At 31.4% G+C, this 17,804-nt stretch overlaps 1 protein-coding gene across 2 annotated transcripts; it reads left to right on the forward strand.

Annotated features, from left to right (window-relative positions):
* Positions 1-6,546: 6,546 nt before the first annotated feature.
* Positions 6,547-16,782, forward strand: LOC136338713 (uncharacterized). 2 transcript variants are annotated; one of them, XM_066281358.1, is made up of 3 exons: positions 6,547-6,804; positions 12,357-12,752; positions 14,103-16,782. In XM_066281358.1, the coding sequence occupies exons 2-3, from the start codon at positions 12,381-12,383 to the stop codon at positions 14,844-14,846; spliced, it is 1,116 nt and encodes a 371-aa protein (XP_066137455.1). In that variant the 5' UTR covers positions 6,547-6,804; positions 12,357-12,380; the 3' UTR covers positions 14,847-16,782. The 2 variants fall into 2 exon arrangements, with proteins under 2 accessions (XP_066137455.1, XP_066137454.1); XM_066281357.1 differs by lacking the exon at positions 6,547-6,804 and adding an exon at positions 9,221-9,419.
* Positions 16,783-17,804: the final 1,022 nt, after the last annotated feature.

Below are 17,804 nucleotides of genomic sequence, written 5' to 3' on the forward strand. Positions count from 1 at the left end.
GCTCGGACCAAACGGAAGTTTATAAGTATTACGAAATTCTTAAGTACTAATACTAAGAATTAATACACATAGAATGAGTCAAAGTCAAACCCACTCGCCAAACGAAAGCACATTTCTCGAAAGGATAAAGAATACCAAATGATTTTGTCCAAAATAAAAAGCCATTTTTTTAAGAATATAAGGATTGTATTTTACCAAAAAAGGACAAAACACTAGAAAACATTCATTTGCCTATAAAGTACAAGCAAAAACTAATAACAACTTAAATTTTGGGCAAAAGCAAAATTATCTCAAATAAAATATTTTTCAAACTTTCAGTTGCTACGTTATCATTTTTTTTAAATTTGTTTATATTTCTCAAACACAATTTGAAATATTTTTATGATAAAATAAATCACAATAGGTCGTCAACATAGGCGAATATCTATTGATGAGAGAAGGTTAATTATTAAACATTTTCATAATGGAAAATCTTTGCGAAAAATATCACAAATAGGGTAAAGAAATTGTTTTACTGTTAAAGGTGTGGTACAAAGGTATAAAACGAGATACGAAATAAAAAACAAATGCAAAGAGGATCATAATAAAGCGTTTTCCGAAACTAAAAAACTTTAATTCTGCGAGAAATAAAAAAAGAACCATTTCTTAGTGCTTCAAAACATGTCGAAAGGGTTCAAAAACTGAAGAAACAGGGGGGAAAAAGGGAACAAAACTTTGAAGAAAACTGTGACGGCCAAACTATTCGAAATGTTCTACATGGAATAAAGATTCGTGGCAGAAGGGCCAAAAACAAAACACTTATTAGTAATCAAAATGAAAGAAAACGTTTGCAATTTGCATAGGAACGTCAATAAAAGGATTTCAAGTTTTGGAAAAGGTTATGTTTACGATATAACACAACAACAAACAAATATAACGTTTTTGGCTCCGATGATAACGTTTGCGGAGAGAAGGTAATAAAGAGGTACAATTAAAAAATTTACGGCCAACAGTAAATCACAGAAGAGGATCCATTATGATTTAGGGAAGTTTGTCGGCGGCAATACCTGGTAATTGTTATTTTCTAGAAGGCAAAATGGATCAAAACCTTTATTAAGATTTCAATAACAAAATATATATTTTGCAAAGTTTTTAAAAGTTAGAATTAACAAATGGATAGCAATGTCATCAAGACAATGAGCCAAAGCATACCGCTTATAGATAGGATAGGTTAGTTAGGTCCTGGTCATTTTGTAATTGTCTCACGTTGTAAATCCTCCTTTACAGACTCTCGATATTAATTTAATTGAAAAATTATGGGAATATCTCGACCGAAAAGTGCGACAACAGAACACTTCAAATAAAACGGACCTAAAACGTGTGCTTGCAAAGGAATGGAGCACAATTGATCCAGCATAATGCGAAAAGCTGTTTAAATCAAAGCTTTTAAAATTAAATATTGTTTTAATAAACAAAGACCTGCATACCAAACATTCATTTGCCACAAATTTCAGTAAAAATTTGATATTCTCGTTGTGAGAGAGTTTTTGCTTTTGGCACAAAATTTAAGTTGTTATTGGTTTCTTGTTTGTATTTTTTAGGAAATGAACACTTTCAAATATTTTACTGTTTTTCGTATAATACAATTCCTATACACTTAAACAGATTGCTTTTTATTTTTGTTGAAATCGTTTGGTAAGGCTTATCTGTTCAAAAAATGTATTTTCATTTAGTAAGCGTATTTGATTGTGACCCACTACAAGTGCAGTACGGTTAAGAGGCAATTATCGGTTAACTGAGGTTAGGCGGACATAAACAATTTTTGCTCGAGGGATTTAAAAATCGGTCACCAACGGCGAAACATTTAAACCTAATCGCACATATCAATGATTGAAAAATTGGTCGATTAGAAAATCTGAGTAAGGGACAGATTTCCGATCAGATCTTGATCGGCCGACGTACTCACGTCTACGAGTCCTTACAACTATATGTTGGAACAAGCAGTAATTCTACGAAAAATCCTTTTTGGTGAAAAAGAAATATATTTATTGTACTACACGGATACAAACAATTAGTAACCGCTTTAAACTAATAATCGTGAATGATTTTTATTTAAAAACTATAACTGTTTTGGTAGATATGTGTAATTATATCGTTCTTTGTCAAAAAATGCTGATAACTAAATATTGGAACAACTGAAACTTTTAAGCACAAATTTAAAAATTAATACAATGTGACACTTTCTTTAGCCCGAATAATTGCCTTAACTCTACCTGGCATTAAGTCAATAAGTTTCTTGCATAAGTCGGGTGTAAAACTATCTCATATTTCTTGCAATTTTTAACGTAATTGAGGTAATGTTCACTGAGGGTTATTTCTGAGTCGTTGTTTTATTTTATGCCACAGAGTTTCAATTGGATTAAGATCCGGGCTGCTGGAGGGATGTGACAGTACGTTAACATTATTTTCTCCAAACCATTTTTTTGTTGCTTTTACAGTGTAATTGGAGGTACCGTCTTGCTGAAAGATGAAGTCTCCAATCGGATACAGTTTTGTTGCATTTGGTAGCAAGAGACGTTCAAGGAAATTTTGGTATTTGATTGCATTTACTATTTCTTCAATAAAATGCAATTCTCCCACTCCTTTGGCGGACATACAACCCCACACCATGATGCCTTGCGGAAATTTTACGATTCTTTTAATACAAAATTTCATCATTTTTATTTCGAATCACACGCTTTCGGTAATCTCCTACAGAAACATCAAATCTGCTTTCGTCGCTGTATATTAATTTGCTCCAATCATTGTTTGTCCATAATAGTTTTGATTTGACCCAAGCGAAACGGTTTTTAATTTGAGCTCCCGTTAATGATGATTTTTCTTTGGCCTTTAAATGAATTATTTCAGAATAGTTGCGACAGTTGTTGTGAAACGTACCTTATAAAAACTCAAACCACCTTTGTGGATATATTTTCGGCAACATTCTCTGGAAACATTCAAACCACATTCATTATTTCACTTTGTAGTAATTTCTCGAAAAGTATTTCTTCTTCCTGTCTTACATAATATGTTCAAGAGTCTCGAGTTTCTTTCGGAAACAACTTTTGGTCGACCTAAACTCTTTCCACGTATGTACGTTAATATTTGCGGTTTCTCTGTATTTTTTTAATTATATTGAACACGCTCGTTGTTGAGGGAGACAATTCTTTTGCTACCTCACGCATTGTTTCATCTTTATGGTACTGAGCAATTATAATTTTCCTCACTTTTGTATCAATAGCTTCTCCGCGTACCATTATTTCGATAAAATTTACGAACAATTTCTGTTATTTGTGATTCTGACAACTGAACTTGTTTCGCCCTGGTGTACTTATGACTAGTTTGTTTTTTTATTATCTTCTTATTGACAGGAATTCTAAACAGATATGTATAGTAAACTTTAAAAATCCGAGAGAAATATACAGGGTGAGTCGGGAGGATCGCGCCAAACTTCAGGAGCGTGTTGTACATGAAACATAAATGTAAAAAAACTCAAATGTTGTTATCCGATTTTCGTTTGTTTACAAGTTATAGCGTAAATAAAATTAAAACATAAAATTAAAAAAATTTATAAATTTCATATTTTCATTATTTTCATATTGATGTAACTCCTTTTTTGCATTGGACTGATTACAAAGTGAATCCAAGAATTCCTTTTTGAGTGATTTAAGGAGTAAAGTAATAATGCGCAGTTTCACTGGTTTATTTCGTCTTTCTTTTTAAAGCGGAACATTTAGTTGAATAGTAAGATGAATCTTCTATTGGTTGTTGCGGTTATACTGATTTTGCGAAAAGAGGTTTTACTTAAATTCTACTTTTTGCAAATAAAAGGGGTTAAAGTTTTATTATGTCAGGGCACACGTTTTTGAAAACAATAGGTATTGAAATTTAGCCATGTCCGGCATATAGCTAAAAAATGTTGATATACATGAGCGTCACGTAAGAGTACATTACATAGGAAATAAATTTGAAATTATCTACAATATACTTTTATTTACTCAACAATATTGTACATATAAGACACAGGGTACCGTATGGAACTTTAAGATATTATGTTTATACAAGTATTATCCATTTAAATGGAACCATAGAAATTTGCAAGTGCGAGAAGGACCACACAAGGTTTAATATGTCTCACACAAAGATCAACGAAGTACCGCGACTACAGCGAAATCAATACTAGTCTTAACATTGAAGTTAATACGTCTGCCACATTGACTTTGTCCACTTTGTAGGTCTTTGTCAGAAGCATATTAAACCTTGCACGATTCTTTTTCAACTTGGACAATTTCCATGTTCCACTTCAACTGATGATACCTGTATACTTCGATACATGACGTGATTGAAATGCTGTTTTACACATAACGTATGTCAAATTAGTTTTTTTTTTAAATAAAACAAACGTAAATATCTAGAACATTGCTTTACTTTTAAGAATCGAGAAAGGAATATCCCTCAACATAATGCGTCGTAGCCTTTCTCGAGCGCATGTGTTTACATAAAAGAGAGTTAATAAACAACATTCCATCATTTTTTCCATACTTACAAACCCTCCATCATTTCATTTATGAAAGCTCATATTAAGTAAATTACGAAAGAATTCGAATGAAATATAAATAAATATAATATTTCTAATTACTTCACTTACAGTAAATTAAATTATCCCACTAAAAACAAAATTTATATAAATAGGCAAAAAAATTATAACAAATACCATCCTGTTTAAAAGGCATTTGATATATTATTTATTTTGATCCACAAAAGTATTTGCATAATTTAAAACGAAAAAAATAAAACGAACTGTGAATAATATTTTGATCAAAATAGACGAACATTTGTCAATTAACGTTGTAAAGTTAAAAGTTAAATATTATTTAGCACCAGACATTATTGTTTATGAAAATAACAAAGCAAAGAAATGTAATAACAGTTTGTAATCGAGAATTAATACTAAAATGGCACAACGAAGGAAAAGGATTTGCAGAAATTGCTCGTTTGTTAAATAGAAATAAATCAACTAACTCATACTTCTTAAAAAAACAATAAGACACAGAGAAATACCACCAATACAACGTTGATCAGGAAGGCCAAAAAAATTAACAAAACGTGAAAATGCAAGAAAATCCTTTTATTACTGCACCCAAGTAAGGGGGATCGTTTTAACACAATTTGAGAAAAAAGTACATCTTGAATTTCGTAGACGTTCGTTAAGAAGTAACGACATACATATATCGACAAGTTTCTAGACAGAAACCTGACACTTAAGGGTAATACATATATTTTGGGCTAAAGTACTTTTCTCTGATGCAAGCAAACGCATACAATATTTTTGGCAGAGATGCTCCTTAAAATGTGGAGGAAATAGAATATATTGAACTGGATCTGACAAACTTACGTTCAACTGTTAAATATGGGGATGTATAGCGGCAAGTGAAGTTGAAAACATTGCCTTCATAGACGGAATAATGGATTAAATGAAATATTTGCAAATTGAAAAAAATATATTGAATGAAAATATAAGAAAATTAGGATTTCCAGAAAATTATTTGTTTCAATAGGACAGTGATTCAGCACACACAGTGCCTGTAGAGTGAAAACTTCGTTGATTTACAATAACTTTCACTTATTACCAAGTCCACCACATAGTCCAGATATGAACTCAATTAAATATTTATGAGGTGAAATTGAAAAACACTAAGAAATTACCACATCAATTTTTAGAATAGTTTAACTAAATATATCTTGAAGGCCTGGAATTCTATTGATGCCCAAGTGGCGCAAAATTTAGTTCATTCGATGTCACGTCGTCTACAAGCGGTAATTGATGCCAAACGGGGCCCTACTAAATATTAAAATATTAAAAATCCCCTTACTCTTATTTTGTTTAAATACTCTGGTGGGTTAAATTTTATCATTTTCACAGAAAAATTATAATTTAATTGTTTGCATCCCATTATTTGCAAAATTATTTTAGCAGTAACTTGATTTAGTGAAATTAGTGTATTTTTATATAATATAGCTAATTTGATTTGTTACGACGTATAGAAACAATAAAGCATTTGATTTTAAAAACGAAATACCGGTCGAATACTTTTATGACTTAGTGTATATATAGAGTAATAATCAGGTGGTGAGAATTTGAAAAAAAGTAAAAAAACCCTTGTAAGAAACTATTGACCATTCGCTATTACTGATTTGATCAAATTTACATAGTCTTTGGATCGGAGATAGGAGAATTCAGCAAGCATTTCCAAAGCATTGAGATCAATCTGCAGTTTGTTTTATGATGTGAATGTAACCCGCTCTGCCACTATTGCCGAAATTAATTTATGCGATTATAATCATTGAAACAATTATATTTGTTAAAGCACGTACGAATTCTGAAATACTATACTTAACATTACCGTCACAATATTGGTAACGCCCTACGTCTCTATCAGGTAAAGATATTAAATATTCGCTGATTTTATTTTTATTCGAACGCCATTAGATATAACCAAATGTTCCTTATGACATATCATTGCACTGTTACCCAGATGACAATAAAACGTTGAACTAAATTTTACGTTAAAAAGGTTCTGGTACCTGGTTAAAATTTTTACAAAAGAGCTGTAAATAATCTTGATACCAATCCCCAGAACATGAAAGTCATTTAGGTGACACACTTGAAGACGTAAGCATTTTATGCCAGACCCATTCAATGTAGCAGACCGTGTGTTTCACACATTCGTATTTGTTATCGCCTTGAGATACATCAGCGAAATAGACATTAAAAGTTTTGTTCAGGTATGTAGATTACTATTAAATTTTAAACCAATTTATTTTTTTGTTATTTGGCTAGACTTGCTTATTTTTTAAACTTTTATTTTCATTAGAGTTAAAAAAAATGCGAAAGTTCCCGTTGTTACAAAAACATTCAAAAAAATTTCATATTAATTTACTCATTTGAAAATTATTGCATGAATTGTGAATCTCCGCAGAAGCACATTAAACCTCCACTAACTATAGTATGATTCGGATAAATGCATTTTTCAACAACCATATTTTTACTAAAATGAATTGCTAAACTAAATAATTTTTTTTTTTTTTTTAATCCCATAACTTCCAGTATATTTCCCATTGCTCAGACATCCGATTTAACATGTATTTATGGAGGTACCAGACGGTTTCAAATTTGTGCATTAAATAAAACGTGTATGAAGTGAAAAAATTGCAAGGTAATGTCATGAAAAACTGTTTACTTTAAGAAAGAGTCATATAGTTCAGACCAAACTCCCAAGTCAGTCTACGATAAGTTATACGCATAATCCACAGATTCACGTCTTTACGTTGCTTCACAGAAATATTTGATAGTTGCAAAAGCAGCACATCAACATCATGTTGATGTGCTGTTTTTTCTAAACATGACGAACAATTAATTGAAACATAGGTGTGAATTTGCAATAGAGGATTTAACATATAAAACTGCATTTAAGTTTTCTAGTTCAGTTATTGTCAGGCATGAGAACAATTTAATAATTCATTAAAAAGAATAAATTAAAATTTTTTTCAATACATTTAATATGAACGACAGCAAAGTATCTATCCCAGTCTAACCGAAACTAAATTGTGAGTCAAGATAATATTATGTTTGAATATTAATTTCTATTTTATTTAATTGTTGGTTATTCAATTATAAAGGGTAAATGTAGGTTTTGATTTTAATTATTTAATTAAATTCAAAGTTAAACTAAATTTGATGAAGTTGATTAAAATTCGAGGTATAAAACTTTTAGCTATAAGAAATTATTTTCTAAGAGACATAACAGGAAACACTGATAAACAAGCAGCAAACGTAAATAACGCAACCATGCACGGTCTGCCTTATCTCATGGTCACCTGATTTTCATTCGATCTTTTATTTCACCACATATATTATCTTCTATAAAGACGCCTGGCGTAACAGATAAGTGAATTTCATATAGACTCGGAGAGAAAAGACAATATAAAATTGGGCTTAATCAATGGAACCACATTGTGTTTGCTCACAATTTTCTCTTAGCAGTCACGCTGTAAATCTGGTCCTTGCATATTCGTTTTTTTATACAATAAAATAGGTTAAAAAAAACTTATTGTACAAAATAAAGTAACTCAATTCATGTTAACTAACCTATAGCAAACTCAAAATTTTGGTATTTTAAATATTTAACAATATTAAATTTATTGAGTTCCCTTTAAAGGCTATCCAAGTATATTTACTATATGGTACCTGTTTACACTTATATCATTCAGTCGAAAATTAGTTTATGCATTGTCTTACTAAACAGCCTACATTGAAGTCTTCACTCGATATCTGGTACATGAAAGGAATAGCTCCTCTAGGAGTAAAATACATTAACAATTTGTTGCCAACATACGAGTCATGATTTACATTCTTTCTTACCAGTACCAGTTCGAGGAAAATACCTTTATTTTGTTTTTACTTCAAAAGGAGATCAAGAAAATAATTTTGTATTATACCCCACTCAATTCAAGCACATCCTCTTTTCAACACCTATTAGTTCAACTTTTGGATTTGCCAGTTGAAATAAATTATAACATAAGGTAATTGCAGAGTAGTACCATGATGCTCTAAATATGCTGATTCTTCTTCGCCTTCTTTTTTTATTCCCTAGCTTGCTCTATTTCTTCTCCATAAAAATATTCCAATTTTGTCACAGTCTCTGATATGAATGATGTATGAATATAGCTCACCCAGTTAAAAATGAAAGATTTCCGGCTTCCCTTCAACTCTAAAAAGGTCAGGAAGGAACATACTTTCGTGTATTTTATGGAAAAGTATGGAACTACTCTATTATGAAGTAGTTTTATCAGTTTATCCTCAGCTAACAAACATGGCACATTCTCGTTTATAAGGCGGCTGCGGCCCCACAAATAATATCAAGGTAAAAAATGCTAAAGATGCGACAAATAGGAAATAAAAGGAAAGAATAAAATTAAACACACAACTGTAAGAGCAACATACACTTTGCTTTGCAAGTCTTTAAAGAAAAATAAAAAATTTTGGAAAAGTTTATTGTTAAATCAAGGATTCCCCGGTCAAGCCATCAAACACATTGACGTAAATGCCATAAGCAGCGTTGCCAACTTCTCGACAGTGTAGGTTTCTTGCCGGCGAGTGGACCATCTAAAAGTGGTTTCCGAGCTGTGCGACAAAGAGAGAATAACACAGGACAGATTAGTGGAGGGGAGACAAAAAAAAGAACTGCCATCTGTTCACTCGTTGCTCCTTGTTTATTTTTGACCGGCTTATCCTTGTTGGTTCAATGAATTGTTGTAAATCAAAGGAAACGAACGTGTTAATAAAAACAATAAATTACTCTCACACCTATTGAATATTTGAAGTGATAAGGTGATCGGTGGTAAGTTTGTGTGTGAGGTTATGATATCTTTTATGTTCTATGAACCGCAGAGTTTGTTCTGCTGTTTTGCAAAATATTATAACGTTGAACAATACTCTGTAGGTACATTTCTCCTTTTATTACATATAATTTCAGAAAAGTTATTAGTCAGGAAACATCACATGAAAATTCCCGTATTTTTTCAAAAACATATTTACAGCCATCTTTAAATTCTTTTCCCATGCAAATATTTCTTTTTTTTTCTTGTTAGTTTAAATTACATATTTCAATGTATTTCAAAAGGATTCTGAAATATTTCTATTCTAAATATATATGTTGATATCAAAACAACCTCTGAGCAGTCTGTCTTTTACTTTTTTCATGAATATTTTCCTCATAAAAATTATCATTAAAAATGAAGTATAGAGCCTAGAATAGAAAATGTCAAAATTGTTGTGTAGTAATAATGTTTTGCTTCTTATTTAACTCAACATTTTCACCAAAATTTTCAATTTAACAAGAGAACTATTTGGACTGTGTATATCTAGTATATTTATCCAAATAAAGGCCCATCCCCTTTCCTTTTACCCACAGGATCCTTAACTCAAAGAACCCTTCAGAATTCTATACTGGTAAGATTTAAGAAGAAATCATAAATAGTAAGAAAATCAATAAATTTTGAATAAATATTTTATTATAATAAAGTTTAGCATAGGATGAAATTACACTTTTTTCAACAGGGTTGACATAGTCAATTGTGTCCTTTACACTGTACAAAAAAAAATGTAGATGGATTCGGATTTGTCGTTCCTAAAAATTCCTAAGTAGAAAAAGTGACTCATTTAATGTCATTACATAAGAAAAATCAAAAATTAATCCTCAAGCATCAAAACAAACAAGTTTCCAGTTTACTGAAATAAACAGGCTACTTTTTACAATATTTTACATCATGAGATAAAATCAATGACACGTTTTTAAAAAAGCAGTACCTTTATCCCAAAAAGTTGCAAATTGCCCTTTTGATGGTTAACCTCAATAGGATCAATTCTAGAAGTACCTTCTTAAAAAAAACCTTAAAAAATTCTATGAAATAAGTTCCTGTTTTTTTTACAGTCTTTGCCACTGGCCTCTGGTTATTCAGCTTAAAACACATTGACAAGGCAAAAAAGATAAAAATAATTCTGACCACTTTTTTTCTTTTAAACTTTGGGCTAAATACGCCATTAGTTCGGCACCAAATGATCATGTATTTCCCATCAAAGGCAACATAAATTTGTCTATCCTTAAAAACCTGAAGGTAATATTCTGTGTTTTGTTAATCTCACACTGTTCGTCGCACATGTCTAATTAGTATTTACCATATCTTTTTTTTGCAACATCCCATCCCTGGAAAGGAATCCGTGAATAGAGAAACTTACATTTATTAGCTTTAAAAAATAGACGTAAGCTATTAACGTAGACACCACCCTAAACATGTTCAACGAATCAATTACAAAAAGCAGATTTTTTAAATGTTCCATCAGGTACTTTTTTAGATCTTATAAATGTGTACAATAAAGCTTAAACGTCGCTTTTTCGTCCCAATTTTAAAAAGTTATTCTATTTCATAGTATATCTAAGTTAAGGAATATCTGTATTTTTGGAAATCAATAAACGTAATTTAAGTTTACTATAAGTGTTTGTGTTATGACGTTCAGTTTTCGTCTCGAATTCTGATAAATTTTACTAGTTACAAATACACGTACAAAATACTGACTGATGTCGCTAAAATTGTTAATTGCTGAACATTTCTTCCTAGGTATTTGGCATTACATAAAAAACTCGTAAATACGTTTTTAGTGTGATATTTGTTTGTAAATCTATTTCTGTAATTATTAATTTTACAAATTTAACCCAATAAATTAACATGAATATAATCTTGGAAGGGCAGAAATTCAAACAATTTTGAAAAAAGTAAAAGTTTCCTCAGAAACTTGAAAATATACATATGGATAGAAAATAAGAATTTTAGAAAATTTGTCCTTTATATATTTTTTTAAATTTTGATTCCTTTATAAAAAAAATTGCCATTTCTCAGTTATGGAGAATCATTGGTTTTTTGACTTCAATCATGTTATTATTATTTTTGAAGCAGAACCAAAACGTAATTTCAAATTTCCACTAAACATCGTACTATTAAAATTCAATTTTACTTAAATCGCAGTCAGTGCTATGCGTAATATTGGGCAGTACAGTGTTGTTCGTCCATTGTGAAGGGTAATGCTATTCTCATCCTTCAACATTGCAAGAGTACTTTTATTTATTTTCGAAATATTATAAATGTTATTTAAAAAGTAGTTTGATATATTAAACATTTCTACCGTCACGTTTGCTATCGTCTTAAGTTTATCGGTATTAGTATATAAATAGGACAATTTTGAAACGTAATAAATGTAACCCCAGTGAATGTTAAAGATAGCGGTACTTGTTAATTTAGAATTGCCACACAAATATTTAAATATATCTAAAAGCAGAGTGCTAACAAAACAGTCATTAAGTTGTTCTCAGATTTTTTTCCATCTGCTGTATTTCCTAGTATTGCATTATTCATAAGTTAGAAAAGATTTTTTTTGTTAACATTTTTTCGTTAGATTGTTGAAATCAATGTATGATTTCAACCACGGAGATTGTTAAAATTTGGCACTTTGAGTTTTTATGTGATTTGAAATGATGGTGTAATTGTTGTTTTAGATCACTATAGCTTATTGTATACATCAATGTACTTGTTTATATCAACTCTAAAATATATTCTTCGTCTGTACTTCAGTTACCTTTAACAAATTTAGGTTATGTCAACCCTTCAAATTAATGTTACGTTTGCGAAAAACGGGGGAGAAATTGTATTATTTGAAGGGAAAATCTCCTATCTTCTACACAACTCAAACCTGATTCCCAGCTTTACACCAATTTTTCTTACAGATGAAGAAAATCAGATAATCGAAAATGAATTCGGAACATGAGGAATTTGAAAATTTCCTATTGGAATACTGTGAAACGACTGTGGTTCCAGCAGAAGCAGTTTCAGTTCCCCTTACGCTTCAAAACTATGAACGAACGATACAGGCAAATAAAGGGGGCAGCATCTACGACGATGAGTGCAGTATACCATGGTCAAGGGATCAGAATAATATAAACGCGACTAATGTATCTGCCGAAGATTTTAAAGCTTCTCAGGATGAAATGTTATTTGATGAACCAGTCATTAGAACAACATATGGACGTGGCAGAGGAAGCCGCAATATATGTGACAGGCCTGGGGACGGTTTAAAATCGCTTTCTGACGACGATCTTCAAATACAGAAGTACATCCGAATGGTAGGTGTGTCTTGAGATTTTTAGAGATCACCTCTTTATTTTTCTATCTGGTACGAGGAAAGGTAAAAGTAATTTTCTACTTATAGAGAAATTTGGGCTACTTGCTATAATAACTCAACTCATGAAAACATATTGGCACATTTGGAATTATGCATACAGCAATTATGGATTGTTCGTTATATTTTGGCTGTCTGATCTTGTTGATTGTGTTAATTTGAAAATCCATTTCTTCTCTATAATAGAGGCTAAACAAAAAATTGGTATCTGGAAACTCAAATTTCTTTTACTTTTTCAATATACAGTTAGAAAAACAGATCATCATCATCATCATCATCATATATTACACAAACTACAACAATCTGATTTGTTAATCATCACCCTATATATTATTACAGTCTTGCGGCACTGAATTTTGTCTTCCCTCTCTTTATTTTTTAACATTTTTTTAAATTCAAAAACAGTAGTAAATAATACAAAAAAATACTATTTTTAAACGTTTGTTGATTACGTCACCGACAATGCAAAATGGCCGATTTAAATAAATTGAACCATGGTTCAAATACTAGCTCGAATTATATATCTCTCAAAACTACATTGAATGGTGTATTACGATTAAAAAATTATCAATTCGTTTTTGGGAAAATGTGCTATAAATTTGCTAAAAAATCTAATGCAAACTCAGTTAAATAGTACATAAACAATAGAAAAACTTGTTTGTTGATAGGAAATTGGTTTGTTTTGGATGTTGGGCTCACAAACTAGTTGTATGAAATGAACAAAGAAGTTTTTCAATTTCTCGAATTTCTTCATTCTCCACCATCATCTGAGATCTCTCCATTTCTTTAATTTCTAAAAAAATTTATTTAGAATTCAAGAAAGTCACGATTTTAAAAATAAATTTCATGCGGTATCTTCACTTCTACGTATATTAATGTTAATTTTTTTTTTGTATCATATTTACACCTGAAATTCTTTTGTTCTACTATCTATCACACTTAATAATATTTAATTTAAATTCCTCTACAAAATTGCCATTGGACATTTTGTTGAAAGCAGAATATATTTAATACCCTATCAAATCCGTCGTCTTTCAACTTGTGATGTCGAATTAAAATACGTTATAACTGAAAGATCTCTTCAAATCATAATCCAGACTTCGACTTGGACCAACGATTTTGACAGTTACGTGTTTTTTGAAACATCTATGTATCTTTTAGAAAATTACATATTTTGCTAAGAGACGGCAATTTTTCTATCACATATTTCCCTATTGATAAATAATTGTTTAATGTCCTAATATTGCGTGATTCCTAATGAGATAAAAGTTTTATCTATTTGGTCAATAATTAGGTCGCCCCCATGGGGTACAGAAACGAAGTGACTGAAAATGCAGTTTCGACAATACAGAAATCGAAAAGGGAGCAACGAAAACTTGAGCAAAACAGTAGAGAATTAATGTTGAAAGGTTCAAACAAGCCCTCATCGAGTGCCAGTAATAAATCAGAAATTGCGGGTCACTTTCCCAAATTTGCAATGACTTCTAGCAGCAAATGCACTGATACTAATAAAACTAAGAGGTCCGGTTACTGGAACACCTTGGAGGGTACCAATTCTTCTCTGATCTGCTCTGATCAAAAGGAAACACAGTCGAAAGAATCAAAAATTACTTCAACTCAGCCAAATGCAAGTGACTTCGTAAAACCATCTGTACCGGTATCTTCCATAGAATCATCAAAATCTGTACCGGGCATCAGTGAACTTCTCCGCGTGACCATGGAGCAGCGCAGGAAGGGTTTGCAAATTGCTAAAGCAGAAAGAGAGGCGCAGAAAAAAGAGATGGAACAAGCCTCACATAAGGCCATTGAAGAGTTACTAAAGGAAGATCTGAAAAAGGAGGCATTAAAGGAGAACACAACACATAGATCTCGGTCGATTACAAGTTCAAGTAGTAGTAATCACTCGCAATCAGAAAGAGAAGTATTGAATAGACGACAAGGAGGTGATGCTCCTCGCTTTGCGTGGCATCGAAACCCAACGAAGAGGCAACAGAAAAAGTTTCTGAACAATTTCGACGATTTTCCGCCTCTTAACTGAATTTGAATCAGATAGATGTTACCTACTTTTTCTTTATATTCATACCACAATTTTAAAACTTGCTCAGACATACTTTGTTTTATCAGTAACTTTTTGTTATACTTACAGTAAATCTAACTTAGGGCCAAATTATAGAACTTTAGCAGGAGATAAAATTCTGTGGAAACAGCGGAACAAATAATTGACTATTTCCAAGTTAATAAGAACTTTACCTTTCCCATAAATTTTGAAAAATTGAATAATTTTATCCTATATTAAACGAATACTTCTTTCCCTTTGTCCCATTTTAACCAAACGTTATTTGGAAGATACATTCCATACAAATCTAGAAACTGACAATGCTCGATCTTAATTCTCTTGACAAAGCTATCTGTATTTTTTTTTGCTTAGCAACCTAAATCTCGAAGATTAGTCCGCTTTCCCATCCCCTGAAATCACAACTATGCTTTCAACTCGAGTCTATGCACTTGTTGACTATCACCGTAGTATCATCTTGAAGAGACCTTCTTAGACCCATTTTATAACCCTAAATATTATTCTATACTATTCGTTCTTTTCAGCAAGAGTGGCTCAAATTCGAAGGGCCACAGTATTGAATATTCATAATGTAGAAACAAATATAAGGTAAATTGTATGCTTTTCACTTCATTGTTTTCTTAAGATTAATTCTTCCAAATTACTTACCGGTGTTCTTATACCCTCTGTCATCAGCTGTACCCGATCAAATAATGAATCAATCAAATACAACTGAATACTTATATCAATAATTAAAAATGTATCAAAGACAATAGAGCCTTAAAAAATTTCAGTAACCACATCTGTCCTAAATCATTACTCAACTCCAAAGGATAGAACTATCTCACACTTGTGGTGTCCCAGGAATTTGTGCCACTAGTTACGTCACAAGCCCCTGAAGTTGAGCGATCTAGGGAAATCCACAAGTTACCCATATCACTTTTGCCCCACCACATTACTTTCTAGTATCACTATCTTTCAATGTTAACTTTGTTTTCCTTTAAACAACATTCCTTCGCCTCTACATTCTAGAATGCCGTTTTCAGAAATTTATTTTTTGGATGATGGTTAAAAATCATTACCCTACAGGTCCTTAAGACTAAAAAGGGTTTCTTCATGATGTATTTCGTCTGGATAAAATTTCCACTTACCTTTGTTAAATTGCTTATTTTTAAACACGTGCCCAATCTTAGAGATAGTTTTATATGTTTTGTGGTATTATATAAAGTAGACGAGAATCCCGAAACTGCTAATACTGTCGTAACAATGTTTCATAATTCAAAATCGTGGGTAATAACATTCCATGTATAAGTATTCACAGTAAAATCAGGATTTCGCCAATTTATAACAATTACCGACTAATATATTGCGTTTACGAAAATCAAGTTATGAGGTAATGTATTTTTAAGTCATTGATTAAAATATCTGACAAAGAGGTAGTTATAAATTAAGTTGGTTAAACCCTGCTTTGGTTCACATTTTTTAATCTTAAAAGGATTTTGGATTGTTTTAATATTGTTATTATATTGAATCGTACGAACTACTTCTTTTCTGATTCGATGAATTTCTAACAAATTAAGGTAAATAAATATGAAAGCAATTCCAAATACCAAAAAATGTTTTAAACAAAATAATGTTAATTTTTGCATATAAAATATTGTTTCTATGCTAAGACTCTTAGTATTAAAATAAATTTTATTTTATACTGATGAATCTAAGGCGGATATAGACATGTAATAAGGGTACGTAATCGTGACACCGTGATCTACTAGTAGTATTAGGGCCGAATTAGAGAGAGTATACAATTTATACTGTCTCTAATTTGGACATTAGTTGTTATGACACATTGAGAAGTAAGCGATCATGTGTGACCAATTATGAAAAACTCTTGAAAGTAATATATTTTTTTAAATTTCGAAAATGACCTCATTTATTATTATTTTAGGGCAGAAGCTCTCCAATTTTTCCATATACAGGGTGTTCTTGAATAAGTGTCAGAGGATTGAGTTTCTCAGGGTTATTTTTCAAATAGTTCAAATATGAAAAGTTCTCATAAATGTATGCTGTAGCTCGTTTAGTTTTCAAGGTACGAGATTTGATAGTTGAAAAAATAAATTACATATTTTTTTATATGTTTCGGTCTCTTTTCTGTTAATTTTACAAAATCATGTCTAAGGGTTCTTTGGAATGAGAAATTCAAATTTATGAACGATTGAGTTGTATCTTCGATAGCGCGCCACAAGCAAACCATTATTACTCGAATGTGATATACAGTGTGGCACAAAAGAGTTGTAACTTTGTAAAAGTGTCTTAATGGTCGCTTGTCTCTAGAAGATACTTTCCATCTTAGAACATTTGAGAAATCATCCTGTGAAATGTTGGAAATTTATTTAATAACACCCTGTACATCTTTAATGAGTGCCGTATAGATGATTCGGCTAAAAAGTTCTGTATAAACGTTATTTTATGCAAGTCAAGAAATGTTTGACCAACCCTAAGATCTTGTGATGTTGCTCCCACTAACTTTTTTTCCAGTATCTCTAATCCATTCTAAAAAGTGCAAAGATTCATTAAGAACCCATTTGGTTCTTGAAATCTTCTTTTGAATACAAAGTAAAAACGTGCATTGAAAATCTTAGACAGTTGTTGGCCGATATTACTTAATGCGATTTGTATCAGAATCCCAATTTTCGTGATTTTTCATGCATACTGAAATATCGGGGCTTTTCGTAAATATTAAAAAAAAATGGCGCAATTTGTTGGATTCGCGAAATTGGTACATCGCAAATCCAATTTTACGTTAACGAACAATCGGGAATTTTGGTGCCAATATCGCAATTGTATGTTTGAGGGAACAGGCATTGTTCTCTCGAACTTCGTGAAACAAAGAGGAATCAGTCTAATCAAGTTTAAGGAAGGATTGGGTGGTGGTCAAAACTCGAT

This window comes from Euwallacea fornicatus, chromosome 4, assembly GCF_040115645.1.
Source record: "Euwallacea fornicatus isolate EFF26 chromosome 4, ASM4011564v1, whole genome shotgun sequence".
NCBI lineage: Eukaryota > Metazoa > Arthropoda > Insecta > Coleoptera > Curculionidae > Euwallacea > Euwallacea fornicatus.